The 15661-nt window shown below is 35.8% G+C and overlaps 1 protein-coding gene and 1 long non-coding RNA gene across 2 annotated transcripts; one reads left to right on the top strand and one right to left on the bottom strand.

Moving 5' to 3' along the window:
• Window positions 1-1627: 1627 nt before the first annotated feature.
• Window positions 1628-3316, bottom strand: LOC104218055 (uncharacterized). The gene is made up of 4 exons (XR_708899.2): window positions 3115-3316; window positions 2542-2653; window positions 2273-2395; window positions 1628-1968 (listed from the first exon to the last, which is right to left on the bottom strand). It is a non-coding gene; the product is annotated as an uncharacterized lncRNA (long non-coding RNA).
• A 658-nt stretch (window positions 3317-3974) lies between these two features.
• LOC104218056 (non-specific lipid transfer protein GPI-anchored 20-like) lies at window positions 3975-7838 on the top strand. The gene is made up of 4 exons (XM_009768455.2): window positions 3975-4484; window positions 6987-7016; window positions 7136-7210; window positions 7345-7838. Exons 1-4 carry the CDS (start codon window positions 4142-4144, stop codon window positions 7563-7565), a joined length of 669 nt encoding a protein of 222 aa, XP_009766757.1. The 5' UTR covers window positions 3975-4141; the 3' UTR covers window positions 7566-7838.
• Window positions 7839-15661: the final 7823 nt, after the last annotated feature.

Here is a 15661-nt window from a genome sequence, read left to right on the forward strand (position 1 = left end):
GTGATTAATCAGTAAGTTAGCTAGTGTTGACAACATCTGTGAGTTGGCATCAATAGGATCAGCGATTGGAACGCCGTTAAGGTCGACTGGGGTGCATTGTTTCTTGGCACACCGATATTATCTTCACCGTGCTTGCCTGATTTGGGGTCCACACTTAAATGCAGATTGAGAGTCTGATATATTGAACAGTCCTGAAATCAAACCCCAAAGAACAAGTGTAAAATAGAGTGTGTTATCAAGATTCATATTAAATAACCACTATTATCTTTAGCCCCACAGTGGGCACCAAACTATTTACCCATTAAAACAGATAACAATTAAATTTGCACGCGATTTAAAGGATACATGGTTTAATTTAACAAAAATAATCAAAAAATAGTAAGTAATTGAATTGAAATGAGATAAAATGATCAAACCAAATATGGCGAATTTATTATGCCTTGCGTTTGGCTTAAATGCTAACAATCGGTTTCAATCGAGTCCTAGAGATAGAGCGTGATTCCAACTAAACGGATAAACAACTGAAGAATACTTAAACAATTGCTAAAAGTCAAAGTAAACTTTATTGCTTTGATATACGTGCCAACAATCTACCAAAAATTAAAGGGTTCTCCTCTTTGTATAGTAGAAGAGTTTTAACTCTAATACAAGTCTAAATAAGGTAAAAAAAATTTCTTCCTTTTCTCCCACAAAAATATGATCTGTAGCCAACATCGAGTGTGATCCACGCTGCAATATCCGGTTGATGGCGGATATTTCGGCCCCCTGTTTTGTCTCCTCTAACCGTCTTTCTTTTACCCTCGATTCTTCATCTCACTCGAGCTTGATTTTTTCCGGGTTAGGGCATGCCCGAGACCGTTGTATTGTTCGTCCGTCCTTGGTCCCGATCCATGGGTACCTTCGGCTTCACTCGAGCCAATGACAAGAAACGTCGTTCCTCGTTCCACAACAGAAAATCGGGGGTAACTCTATCCCCGATTTTACCCGTATACAGTATTAATTTTCCGTTTTCAATTATATCGATCTATCAATATAACAAGATTAAGTTTTTTGCTTTCTGGTATTTACTTGCTACTATAATTGCCTCATTTTATTCTATGAAAAATTAATTTTTGTTTTTAGGTAGACACATTTGATACTGTCGTATTTTATAAAATTATAATTTTTCGTATTCGATATAAAATATATGTGAAATTATATTGCTTGATTTTATAAAATATGACAGTATCAAAAGTCATAAAATGTCACAAGAAATATGAGCTACGACAATATTTTATAAATGTCGTATTAAGTCACATAAATGTCACAAAGTCACTTATCGACATTTATTTTACACTTATTTGAAATGTCGTAAATTTCAATGTCGGCAATTTTCTGACATTTTTACTAATATCGGTAAAAGATTTACGACATTTATTTATTGACTTTTATGAAAATGTCACAATATAATTTTTGACATTTCACATAATGCCGGTAAAAAAATTATTGATTTCTAATTTATTTTATTTACGTCATTTAGAAGTGTCGGGAATATTTTAGTTTAGTGACACTTATGCAATACATCTTGTTAATGTCAAAATTACTCATCGATGTTTGCACTTACTATTGAAATGATATTTACTAGAAATATAGAAATCATAACAATCAAATTTCAAATTTATATACTTACAAATGTCATTCAACATAGAGAATGTGAACCGAAATAAACTATTTGTATATAGAAGATCTCTATAACTAATTCCAAGAATGAAATTATACATAATTGTACGTCTATAATTGAATAATGCTTGGATCAAACTATTAGTCTGGATTCATGTAAAATGCAACTAGTTCAGCAACAAGAGATTTCTTCACTTCCACAACTCTTTCTTCCACTCTTTCTGCTGCTTCCCTTTGACAGCTTCCCCTCCAATTCCACTCTTTCTCCTACTTCCCTTTAGCAGCTTCCTCTCCACTACTGCTATTTCCCTTAAATTGAGACAAGAAGGTTGTTTGAGGTTGTCAATCTATATTTTTATAAAATGGGTTATAAATTAGCAAGTAGTTGAAAGTTAAAAGAAGATATCATAATCTACATGCAAGAATGATTTAAAAATATGAAGTTATATAGTGCAACTTCTTTTACCAATAGCATCATCTTTATGCAGTAGAGCAACCAACTGAACTATTTCAGGAGTTATCTTCTATCAACTAATAAAAAATCCTTATGAGTAGAAAAATTAACTTTAAGAAAGAAAGAAGGTGTTTGCTGTCAAATCTATAAGGACCTTACCATAAGATGCCACACACTAGACCTTCTCACTGCGACTCCATGTCACACGAACACATGCCAATCACATGTGTGCCACCTTATTTTTCAGCTAATCAACCAGCATAGCTATCAGTACATTTCAACCTAGTAAATTGTATACATGTTCAGCTGATGATTGCACAATTACCATAAGGATAGAAACAATTATCAAAGTAATAGCACCGTATAATTAGACAATCTGGACAATGACTTATTAAAATTTCTCACAGCAAAAGCGCAGTGATACTCACAATGGAGGTGTGGAAGGCAACAAGAAACAATAAGCATTGTTAGCTTTCCTTCCGAATAGAGCAACATATGAGTTGTGCAACCTTGAGATTAGAAGAAACCTTTGTTGGTGGCCTGCACATCATTGAATCAGATAAGAATTCAGGAAACCTCATCAATTTAGTTCATATTCGAAAATGAATAAACAATACGGAAGGTCAAAGAATTTAAAATGCTCTCTCAAGAATTTTGTCAAATACTCGTAGGGCATAATCTATGAAAGTGATATCCACATCAGTATATTGTACAATAACACCCCACAACTTCTATTTTGCAGATCCATATTAAATAACCACAATATTACACTCACACAATAAAATCACAACATAGATTATGCTTCGAAATTATAAACTTAGAATACTTCTAAACATCATTCAATTCCTCCATAAAATCAAAACACTCCAGAAAGAGGGAACAATTCGAATCTAATCAAGAAAGCAAGAAAAATGGTGATTTCTAATGTGTCAATATCAGTACACAAATAGATGGAAAGATAGAATTAAGCAAGAAGACAGTATTCTAGGGGACATTCATACTGCTATTCCTTAAGGTGCTTGAGGTTCACGGTTGGGGTGGAGGGATTTGGATGAGATAGAGAAATTGGGGAGGGGAAAATGAACTTGAATGTTATTGTTATGACTTTTGATGGTTATCGCAGGGAGTAGGGTTTTTTCTGAGGAGATTTTCAGAGGGAAATTTTGGGGGGAAGTTTTGCAAAAAATATTTTTCTCTCTTTTTGAAATTAGTAAGTAGTAATTTTCTTTTTACCAAGAAAGAAAAAGTAGTAATTTGTTGACATTTATTATAAATGTCACTAACTAAATGTCATTTTATTACTAATTATGTGACATTTAAATCAAATGTCACAATATTTTTTTCATTTTTAATTGAATGTGAGTATTTTTGTAATATTTTCTAACATATGTCAATAAATTATCTTTTTTCCAACATTTATTACAAAGGTCACTAATTAAATGTCGTGGTAGCTCATATTTGTTGTAGTGACACGTGCACGCACACCTTATATTTGCTTATTTGTTTGTAATTGTAAATTATGTTGTTTTACCGGTTTTGGTAAAAGAGAAAACGTATTTTAATTGTTGTTTTTAAGGTTGATAGATCTTGTTCTATGTAGTTGGACAGTTTAATGCCATTGGGATAGAGAAAGCTCCATTTTCCACTCGAGGATAACTAATGATATGAAAAAAATTTGGGTCTTCTTCAAACCTCAAACGTAGTAGTAACAATTATATGACACGGCAAGCAAAGCCTATAGACACAAGCAGCAAAACCATTGGAGTACTTGGACAAAAGTTTGTTAAGGTTGTTGAACTTCAAATACCTGCTAATCTTAATTCAACTGATCTTCTTCTTTTTCTTTTCAAAATCTCCCTTATAAATATTCCTTCATTCTCTCTACTTAACCATTCACAACCTATATACACAAATTCCAATAAACCAATTATATCAAAAATATTTCTCAAACTTCCGACCGATCAGTTGAAGTAGAAGCGTCTCATAAACTAAGTCAACTCGTCTCATCAATACTTTTCCAGCTTCGACATGGCTTATAAGCTTTTGGCTTTTTCAAATTTTGTTCTGTCACTGATTTTTATGGCAGTAGTACTGCAGGCAGTTGATGGGCAAATTATAAGTACACCGTGCACGGGACCGATGATCACTAGCTTCACACCATGTGTGAACTTCTTGACTAATAGCAGCAGCAATGGGACTTCACCAACTGAAGATTGCTGCAGTGCACTCAGGACTATGATGACCAACGGCACGAGTTGTCTCTGCCTTATTGTAACTGGTGGTATTCCATTCCAGATGCCAATGAATCCTAACTTAGCCATGTCTCTTCCCCAAGCTTGTAACATGCCTGGTGTTCCCCTCCGGTGCAAAGGTACATTTCACTTCTTGGACACTAAAATATTTAAAGAACTACTCCCTCCGTTCCCGATCTATGTGGCAACGTCAGTCCTTCACTACTAAAAACAGTCTTTCCCGATCGAAAAAACCTACAAAATGCGGTCGGCTTTGAAGGATTATCGACCAAAATCCGACCAAATTGGATGGGTCGGAAAAATATTGATCGGTATTTACCGACCAATGCACTTATAATTTTGAGTTTTGATTATATTATAATTTTTTTTTTAAAATAATCAATTATAAATACACCATCCAGGAATCAAATTAAGGTTTGTACCATAGTAAGACACTATTCTACCACTAGAGCATTAGTGCTGGTTAGTCTAAACCTTTTATTTTATGTTATTACTCTTTAACCAGATATTTGTACAAAAATAATCGACTAACTCGGTCGGTTTTCTTTTAAAAATAAAATTATCGATCGAAATCTTTAAATAAGTTAACCAAAAATGGATCGGTTTTTTTAATATAACTTTGAATTTATTTTAAATAGGTTTCAGTCGGCTTCTTGATAAACAATTTTGCCTGTATGCATCACTGATTGTCACGGTCAAAGAAAAAGTTTTCCACATTTTGGCCCAAAAAAATTCCGAATCCGTCAGTTTCTAAATTAAATTGAAAATTTTTATTTATCGGTATTTTCGATTGTTTTTTCGTCTGAAAATGCATTTTTCAGTAGTACATCTGACTAACCTCGGTTTAGAACGAAAATAAGATTTTTAAAACTTGTAATCTAAAAGAAGTCTTAGATAGTTGTGTAGCCATAAATTATCTCATTAAGGGTAAAGTTGATATCATATAGTTAAATTATTTTTAATACACAAGTGAAGACCAAAAGAGACAGGCTTATGACTAAACACTACCCGGAACGAAGCCCAATCGATTCGAATCGGTCAGTCGAACAAACAAAGACTATAGTTAAATATCATTCTTTTTGGAAGAGACTAAGAAAGAAAATGTGCCACATACATTGGAACAGAGGGAGTAGCACATACTATTTTGGGTGGCAATTTTTAATTAAAAGGATTTTATATATTTTGTGTGGCCACTTGTGTCACAAATAGAATGATGAGTCTTGGAAATGAGGTGTCAACGAATCAAATTTAGGGTGAATTTGGACGTTGTACTTAATTCTATGGAAAAACATAAATATTTAACTCTATATTGAAGTATTAAAGTTGTTCTTAGTAATCGAAATGAAATATTTAAAAAACTTTTTGGAAAAAATTATGAAATTTATAAGATGCGTATCTTTAATTATTTGCATCTCGGCAAGAATTAGGTGGTCTACCTCCTGTCCTCTTTTCACATCCATCGTCAGGTACGAGGGACGCGGTATCCACTAGACAAAGAAAATGACACGACTTTGAGAGTGTGTTTTTTACAAAAGAAAGAAAATATTTTCATGGAAAATGAATGATTTTATCGTTTATTTTTTTTTTCTTGATTGGTGAGTGAAAAAAAAATTCAAAAAATATTTTTTAGTATTTGGTTAGAGAGTAAAAAATATTTTTAAAATAAATCATTTTTAGTTACCTCTCCCCCCCCCCCAACCCCCAAATTTCAATACTTCATGTGCTCCTCCCATCGAAATACCCAACGTTTTCAGAACTCTACTTTATTCAAGAATTTAATTATTCTTTAAAAATTTCACACAAACCCAAAGTAACTAATGTGTGTTGCTTTACTTTTTCTTACAAGAACAACGTTAAAATTTGAGCTACATGACTAAAAGAAAATACTCTTTTTTATTCTAAAAGAAAGTGCTATTTCTACAACATGAAAAGAAAGTATTCATTTTATTAAAATAAAATAAAATATTTTTTCTACGTCGTAAAAGAAATACTGAATTTGTTGAAATGAAAGAAAACACTCTTTCTACATAAAAAGAAAATACTCATTTTACTGAAATGAAAAAGAAAGTACTCTATCTATAAAACATGAAAAGAAAGTTTTCTTAATAATGTTTATATCTGGGGTAGGGGTGGAGGGTAGGGTAGGGGTTAGTTGGTGGGTAAGGGGGGGTGTGGTGTAGTAGGGGTTGTGGGATGGGGGTAGTTGGGGCGAGGGTGGTGTAGGGGTAGGAGTGGGGGTGGAGGGTGGGTGGGTGGTAAGTTGGTAGAGGTTGGTGGGGATGGGAAATAGGGTGAGAAGGTTGAAAAAGAGTTTTGGAAAATAAATTCCATTTTCTTGACAAGAAAAATATTTTTGTTTGATTAGAGGAAATTGAGTTTATGGGAAAAATATTTTCCAAAATATTTAAGCCAAACAAGAAAAAATTAGAAAATACCAAACACACCCTAAGTCCATTTTGCTTTCTCTTTATCATACTTTCGTATAGAAAATTCATACGAGGAGTTCCATTTTCCCATTTATTTTTAGTTCCATTTATTTGTTTTTGGTTATTATTTGTTTTTGCTTCTTTCCATTTTTTTAAGTATTGGTTACTGAACCTTGGTTATTTTCTGACTTACAGCCCCTAGTCCACCTGCGGTTGTTGCACCTGGTACTTAATTCTTTTAAATTTCATTCTTATTTTACCAATGTCACATTTCAACTATTCTATTTCCCCATCTATTATTGAAATGAAGATGTTGTTAATTAGATCATTTTTTTCTGAATTAGGTCCTATTGGTGACACTGGGGCTCCAAGTGCTTCACCAACATCTGCTCCTATTATCCCTGCTCGTAATCCTAAAGGTACTTATTCAATTCTGTACATGCTTACATTATCACATAAATAAACTTCATAAAATAATGTATTATTTAACCAGCCTATAAATATAATTAATTGATTGTATGATTTAATAAATAAAACAATAAATTTCTCTCAGATTCTACTGTTCCACCGCCGTCGCCATCAACTTCAACATCGCCAGCTGAGGAAATACCAAGTCTTACTCCACCATCTCCGCCAGCGGGTTCTTCACCTACGGCGACAAATTCCGGCAGCCAAACCCCGACTGCACCATCAGCTGCACCTTCTCTTGGCTACGGAGTTTCACTATTATTTCTGCTGACTGCATTTGGAGCAATTTCATTAAGCTTGTATTAGTTTGACATATTACCGTTAAATAATTTAGTTAATTAAAATATATTCCATTTTTTTTTGCGTGGAGTGATGAGATTATAGCATTTATTTTCAGATTGTGTAAAACAATTAGAAATATACAGTAGCGACGTTGATGTGTACATATAGAAACATAAGAAATAATGTACCTAATATTTGATCATATGGGTACTTCTATTTGATTTAAAGAATCTTTGTATGTATTTGATAAAATATTGTTGACCTCATTCTATAAATCTTTTGCAAGTTTGGGTGCTACTAAGTTCTCAATCGGCACATGGTGCTTTAAATATTCATAAAAAAAATTCTTATCATTGAGGTGAGGAAAAGAAAAAGGAGCTTTTAAAGTGTATCATTATAGGCTTTCTAGGCTAATAATGTAGATTTTGTATTTGCTAAAATGCTTATGAAAAAAAAAACACAAATCAAAAGGGGCAAGCACACAGTAATAATTAGGTAAAAACTTGCTCATATTTACAAATCAATAAGCACATAATGCATATTTTCACATAAATTCTTATTATCACTTGCAAAGAATTACTAGTCATTCAAAAAACATTTATAGAGTTCGGTGCTTAAGGAGAAAAAGGGGACAAAACAGGAAACATAGAAGTTTTAACTTAATAATAATGTACTTTAATCTCCCAACTCTAAGTATGTAAGACCATCTCTACCCTTACACTAAAAATTACGTCAAATCCTATTTTAGTATAATATTTGGTGTTTTGGTGCTCTAACCTAACACCATTTTGGTGTGTGAATAGTGTTACATTAAATCTGATATAACGCTATTCATCAACACTATTACTATTTATCAAAATTGTATTATTATTTTTTATTATATAACTGTGATGATCCGATATGTCATTTTGAGTATTAGTCAGTTAGCTTTGTTTGATGTTTCTTAGTTTGCATGCGTGGTCCGTGCCTCTTTTTGAAAAGCTTTTATGTGAATTTGAAGAAAACATGATTTTTGACTTCAAAAACAACTTGAGTTGACCACGGTCAACAATATGTGAAAATAATCTCGGATCGATTTTTTGACGATTTCAATATGACTATATCATGATTTTGGACTTGCCCCGTATGCTCGAAATGGGAATTGGAGGTCCCTAATTTGATTTGACTCGAAAACTAGTATTTTAAAAGTTTGGAAATTTCCTAAGTTTTACCGTAAGTTGACTTCATAGCTAACAGGTTCGGATTTTGATGTTGAAACTTGGAATAAGTCTGTATCGCTATTTGAAATTTGTCTGCAAAATTTGGTTCAATTCGTAATTGATTTGATATGATTCAGACGCTTAGGTGTGATTCTAGTGTCCTTGAGTTTTACTTTTAAATTCCAATCGTTTCGACGATTGATTTATAGATTTAGATGTTATTTTGGTAATTTGATTGCACGAGCGAGTTCGTATGATGCTATTACACTTGTGTGCATGTTTGGTTTGGAGCGCGAGAGACTTAGTAAGTTTCGGACGTGTTTCGGATGAGTTTTGCTAGCGTGGAGAATGCTGGTGCAATACCAGCTCTGGTGTCTGCTGTAGATCTCGCATTTATGATGTCTGGCTCGCAATTGCAAGCCTTGTTTTGCGAACAAGAGTTTGCATTTGCAAGCAGGGTCTGAGATTTGGTAACCTCACATTTGCAAGGAAATGGTTCGCAATTGTGAAAAGCTCAGTATCGCATATGCGATCACTTGGTCGTATTTGCGATGCCTGGCAAAATAGTATTCCTTTGCAATTCAAAGATTCTGGTCGCATTTGCAAAGGGGGACCTTTGCATTTGCGATCATTTTGCCATATTTGTGATTTTTGTGGCTCTAAGGCAGGGTTCGCATTTGCGACCCTTGTCTCGCATTTGCGGTGTTCGCAATTGCGAACATGACTTCGTAATTTCAATTATTATTATTATTGCGTACAGGTTATTGTAAGTCATTCTCCATAGCCTCGTCACTACTTCATCGGGGTTAGGCTCGACACTTACAGAGTACATGGGGTCGATTGTACTCATACTACACTCTGCACTTGTTGTGCAGATATCGGAGTTGGTCCTAGCAGTGTTGGGTGAGATTGTTCGGATCTAGCTATCAGTGGAGACTTGAGGTATAGATGCACGGTGCCCGACTCCCCTTCTATGTCATTTTAGTTGTTTATTTTGATTCAGACAGTTATGTTTTATTCAAACTACTATCTGTAGTATTCTAGACGCTCATGTATTCGTAACACCAACTTTTGAGATTGTATTTGTATTACGTAGTGTGAGTTTATCACCCTATTTCAGACTATTTAGTTTTATTGATATCATTTTATTTGAATTGTTAAAAATTATTGATAATTATAACTAACATTGGCTTGCCTAACAAGTGAAATATTAGGCGCTATCACGATCCCGAAGGTGGTAATTCTGCATCGTGACAATAATACTTTTAATTTAACATATTATAAATTTTACTTTTTTCATTGAGGTCGCTAATACACCTAATTATTTTTATGTAATATCTTTATAACATTAATTTTACATCTCAATTTTGGCGTATAATATTTATAAATTAATTTATATATATTATTTTTATATAAAATTGTAAGTTAATTTATTATAAGTTATAATTGTATAAAAAATATCACAGCCAAAAATTTAACTAGCCGTGAGGCACCTAACTGTGATGACCCAAAAGGTCATCACTTGTTTTAGAAATGAATTATGTGTTCCGAGGCCTTAGAAACCTCTTTGCATCACCTCGATTTGTGTGTGCAGTCCGAGCGCGTAGCCAGATAAACATTATGTGAAAAATTGTGAAAAATGATGAATTTTGATTGTAAATAAATTTATTTGACTTCTGTCAATATTTTGGGTAAACAGACCCGGACCCGTGATTTAACGGTCCCGGAGAGTCCGTAGGAAAATATGGGACTTGGGCGTATGCTTTGAATCGAATTCCGAGGTCCCAAGCCCGAGAAATGAATTTTTAAAAGAAATTATTTTGCTGAATTAATTATGAGTTTTTGAAAGAGAAATGTGTTTGAAACCATTGGTATCGGGACCGTATTTTGGTTCCGGAGCCTGGTACAGGTCTTATATATGATTTGAGTCGAGCCTGTGAAAATTGGTAAGAAACGGATTTGAAATGTTGTGAATCGAACCTTATTTGAAAATTTTGGCAAGTTTGAAGTTCTTAAGAAATTTCATGATTTTGATGCTAAATTCATAGTTGTTGATGTTATTTTAGCGATTTGAATGCACGAGCAAGTCCGTATGATATTGTTAGATTGGTGTGCATGGTTGGTTTGGAGCCCCGAGGGCTCGGGTGAGTTTTGGATAGGCCACGGAGTGGAATTTTGACTTAGGATGTTGCAGATTTTGAACTGATGTATTGTAGGCCTGCAGGCTTCGCATTTGCGAAGCCTGGCTCGCAAATGCGAGATCGCATTTGCGAAGGCTATGTCGCAAATGTGAGATCGCATTTGCGAAGGCTATGTCGCAAATGTGAACTAGCATAGGCCAGCACTTTCTCGTAAATGCGAGGTCCCCATCGCAAATGCGGTTCCCCCAGCTACTGCCTTAGTCGCAAATGCGACTCTTGTATCGCAAATGCGATTTCGTATTTGCGAGAGGTCTATCGCAAATGCGAAGAAGACCGAAAAATCTACTTTGACGCAAATGCGAATTTTTTTTCGCAAATGCGAACATAGCAGAAGTCGGGGTTCGCAATTGCGAATCCTGGTCGCAATTCTCATATCTGCAACCTGCAATTTTTATACTTAGTCGAAAATTTCCCATTTTTCACACTCTTTCAAAACCAAAACACTCTTGGGCGATTTTTCAAAGACAACTCTTCCTCCAAATCGATTGTAAGTCAATTTTAACTCATTTTCTTCAATCATTAACATCTTTTCATATGATTTCAACTCAAAATCAATGATTTTCATGGAGGAAATTGGGTGTTTTGGGTAGAACCTAGGTTTTTTCAAAAAAAAAAGGGAATTTGGACCTTGATTTGAGGTCCGATTTCAAAACAAATTATATATTTGGGTTCGTGGGGGAATGGGTAATCGGGTTTTGGTTCGAACCTTGAGTTTTGACCATGTGGGCCCGGGGGCAATTTTTTACTTTTTTGGTAAAACTTTGGAAAACTCATTTTCATGCATTGGAGTTGATTCATTTAGCGTTTATTGATGTAATAAAATAACTTGTGGCTAGATACAAGTGAATTGGTGGTGGAATCACGAGGCAAAGTGATAGTAGAGGCTTGAATTGTGTTTGTGGCATCGAGGTAAGTGTTTGGTCTAACCTTAGCTTGAGGGATAAAGAGTCGTGTCTTATTTGCTATGTGTTAATTGTGGCGTACGACGTATAGGCTAGAGCCATCAATATGGGTTTGGCCCGTTGGGCCAGCCCGACCCAGTCTGTGATTTAGCAGGGCTGGGCTAGAAATTTTGGAGCCCGTTTGAAAACGAGGCTTTTAAGCCCTGCCCGAGTAAGCCCGTAGCCCGTGAGGCTTGACTGAGGCTGGGTTGGGCCGGCCCGTGGGCCTAATAAAGTATTTATTTAAAATATATAAAAAATAAAAAGTATACTGCCTTTAGAGATGGAAAGTTAGAATTGGATCTTTACTAAGAGGAACCAAAACTTGATCTTGAGAAGTTTCAAGAGATGATGTTGTCATGTATTGAAAGGACCATTCTAGAAAATATCCCGATCTTTCAATGATGGTGCGTGATGTACTTAGCATTCTTATTACCATTGTACCATAGGAAAAACCATTTAGCATTGGTGGCGTATTCTTACAAAGTACAAAAGTTGCATTTATTATGAAAATGTCCAAACACTTGTTACTACTCGACATTGGCTGCACAGGTTTTCCCGAACTCAAACTGGTAATATTTTTGTATGTGAATTTAAATATTATTAATTTTTAAAATTTAATTATTTTAATATTTATCTAATTAATATTGCATATGAATTATAGATGAAAGTAAAGATGTTAAGACAACCTTGTCACAAGCGGATTCAAATGTGTTTGATGAAGATGATGTGTTGGATATCTCATAAGCATCATGAACGTTCTCTTGAATAGTTTGTTTTAAGTTTTGACTTTTAATGAATGAAATATAGTCCTGTCTTTTACTTTTTTTAGTATTTATTGTGGATATATTGGAACAATATAAAAAGTTATTAAGTTTTGTGAATTTTTTCCAATAAGATATTTTTTAACTTTTAAATAATTATCTTTTTTTAGGTCAGACCTTAAAGAAAAAATATAAAATTATATTTTTAAAAATGATGGGCCGGCCCGTGGGGGCCGCGGCCCACATAGGGCTAAGGTGGGCTGACCACTAAAAGGCCCATCAAAATGGTGGGCTAGCCTAGCCCAGCCTAGCCCGTCAATTGCTAAAGCCCACGTGGGCCGAGCTGGGCTAGCCCGGTCCGACCCATATTGACAGCTCTAGTATAGGCATGGCGACGAGTAGGGCTGGGCATATATCGGGTATAACCGATAGCCCGAACTGAAAAAAGCTTATTGGGGTATCGACATCAGGTTATTGGGTTAACGGTTTGATAACGGTTTAAAAAATTTTCACTATTGGGTTATCGGTTCGGGCCTCAGTTTACCCAATTTCTTAACGGATTAACCGATAACCCAATAAGAATTAGTACTATTTCAGTTGTGTTTGGACAACTGTTGAATTACTAGTACTCTTGTTGCTCTTGCTACAATTAGACTCTGAAAAAAGACATTGATCTCTAGATTATGGTTTGTGAAGAAACCAAAAAATTGTTATTTATGTTCCTGTTAACTGTTATTTCCAGCGAATTGGAGATGGAATGCTTGTGGAGTTGTAGTATCAATTTTTGAGATTGCACATGTCTTGAATTTGTCAAAATAAAGCCTGCTTCAAATATTAGTTGTGGCCATAATGCAGAAATGGATAGTATATTATATGTAAATTCTTCTCCTTTTTGCTTAACTCTAGTGAATTATCTTCTTTTTTTTGTTTAACGCTAGATTGATTTATCTTATTGGGTAAACCGATAACCGAACCGATAATGGTAAATAACCGATTAATCGATAACCGATAACTGATATCTTATCGGTTCGGTTATCGGTTTATCATATTTGTAAACCGATAACCGATATGCTAAACCGATAATATTCACAACCAAACCGAACTGACCGATGCCCACCCCTAGTGATGAGTATCTATACGTTGGTGTCAAGCATGCCCGTGAGTCCTCTATTGTAATTGTTATGACTATATTGTGGTTTATTGCGCTTTACATGCTATTATCATTATTGTTCCCTTGTCGGGATGTTATTATCATTACTATTCCCTTGCTGGGATATTATTATCATCATTGTTCCCTTGCCGGGATGTTATTGTCATATTATTGCTCCCTTGCCGGGATATTTGTTTTCATATTATTGTTCCCTTGTCGGGACCCTTTTGTGATTGGTGTTGATAAAAGAATGGGAGCGGGTTGCACGCCTGTAACAAGATATGTGAAATGGGAGCGGGTTGCACGCCTGCAACAAGATATGTAAAATGGGAGCGAGTTGCATGCTTGCAACAAGATATGTGAAATGGGAGCGGGTTGCACGCCTGCAACGAGATATGTGAAATGGGAGCGGGTTGCACGCCTGCAACAAGATATTTGAAATGGGAGCGGGTTGCACGCCTGCAACGAGATATGTGAAATGGGAGTGGGTTGCACGCCTGCAACGAGATACATGAAATGGGATCAGATTGCACGCCTGCAACGAGATGTGAAATGAAAGTGAACTCGACATTTGTTTTCCCTATCCGCGTTAGTAATTGGATTTTGGTTTCTTTATATTCTCTTGATATTCTGTTGTTATCTGTTATTCTCCCGAAGCATGTTTCCCTTGCCCAATTTTAATTGCAATTATCTGCTTCTATTTCCGCTGTTTATGATATAACTGCACATGTTTATTTTGTAGTCTGGTCCTAGCCTCGTCACTACTTCGCCGAGGTTAGTCTAGACACTTACCAGTATATGAGATCGGTTGTGCTGATACTACACTTTGCACTCTTTTGTGCAGATTCCAGTGTTGTAGACTTCGGACCGCAGTGAGGTTGCTGCCTTCAGTCCAACAGACGACCTGAGGTAGTCCTGCAGGCGTCCGTGGGCCTTGGCGTTATTTCCTATCTTTACTTTATCCTGTTTCCTTTACTTATTTCAGAAACAATGTATCTTTTATCTTTCAGACTTTGTATGTAGTATTCTTAGACCGTCTATGAAACTGTGACACCAAGTTTTGGGTAGAGTTGTATTTAGACTTCTGCAATTCGTATTAATATAAATTATCAGATTTTGTCTTCCGCTTAATTATTTCCACTATTTGCATCGTATCTATTCATCACAGATAATGGTTTAAAACTGGAAAAGGTTAAGTAATTAGAATAATTTGGTTTGCCTAGCTTTCATTAGTAGGTGTCATCACGACTCTCGAGGGTGGGAACTCTGGGTTGTGATAAGTTGGCATCATAGCTCTAGGTTACATGGGTCTCACAGTTCACAGACAAGCTTAATAGAGTCTGAGGGATCGGTATGGAGACGTTTGTATTTATCCCCAGAGGCTAGAGAGTTAGGAAAAAAACTTCACATTTATTCCTTATTGTTGTGCGATTTGGTTTCTCAATGCTAATTGAATTTCTACTCTGTTCTTTTGCAGATGGTGAGAACATGCGCTTCCTCATCCACTGACCAATAGCCCGAGCCCCCAGCAGCAGCTCCCACGAGGGGCAGAGGGCGAGGGCGAGGTCGTGCTAGAGGTTAAGGTAGGGATAGAGCTCAGCCCAGAGCAGTGGCACCAGCGGCGGAGCCTCAGATTGACTTTGATCATGAGGTTCCGGCCTAGACAGTTCCGGTGGGCCCAGCTTAGGTCCCAGAGGGGTTTACTACTACCCAGTACTCCAGGATGCTCTGGTCCGTCTAGTAGGCCTTATGGACAGTGTCACCCGGGTAGGCTTGCTTCCTGTAGCCCCAACCGTCTCTTAAATTGGAGGAGGAGCTCAAACTCCTGCTACTCGCACTCCGGAGCAGGTAGCTCCCCAGTTCCA

This window comes from Nicotiana sylvestris, chromosome 1, assembly GCF_000393655.2.
Source record: "Nicotiana sylvestris chromosome 1, ASM39365v2, whole genome shotgun sequence".
Lineage (NCBI taxonomy): Eukaryota > Viridiplantae > Streptophyta > Magnoliopsida > Solanales > Solanaceae > Nicotiana > Nicotiana sylvestris.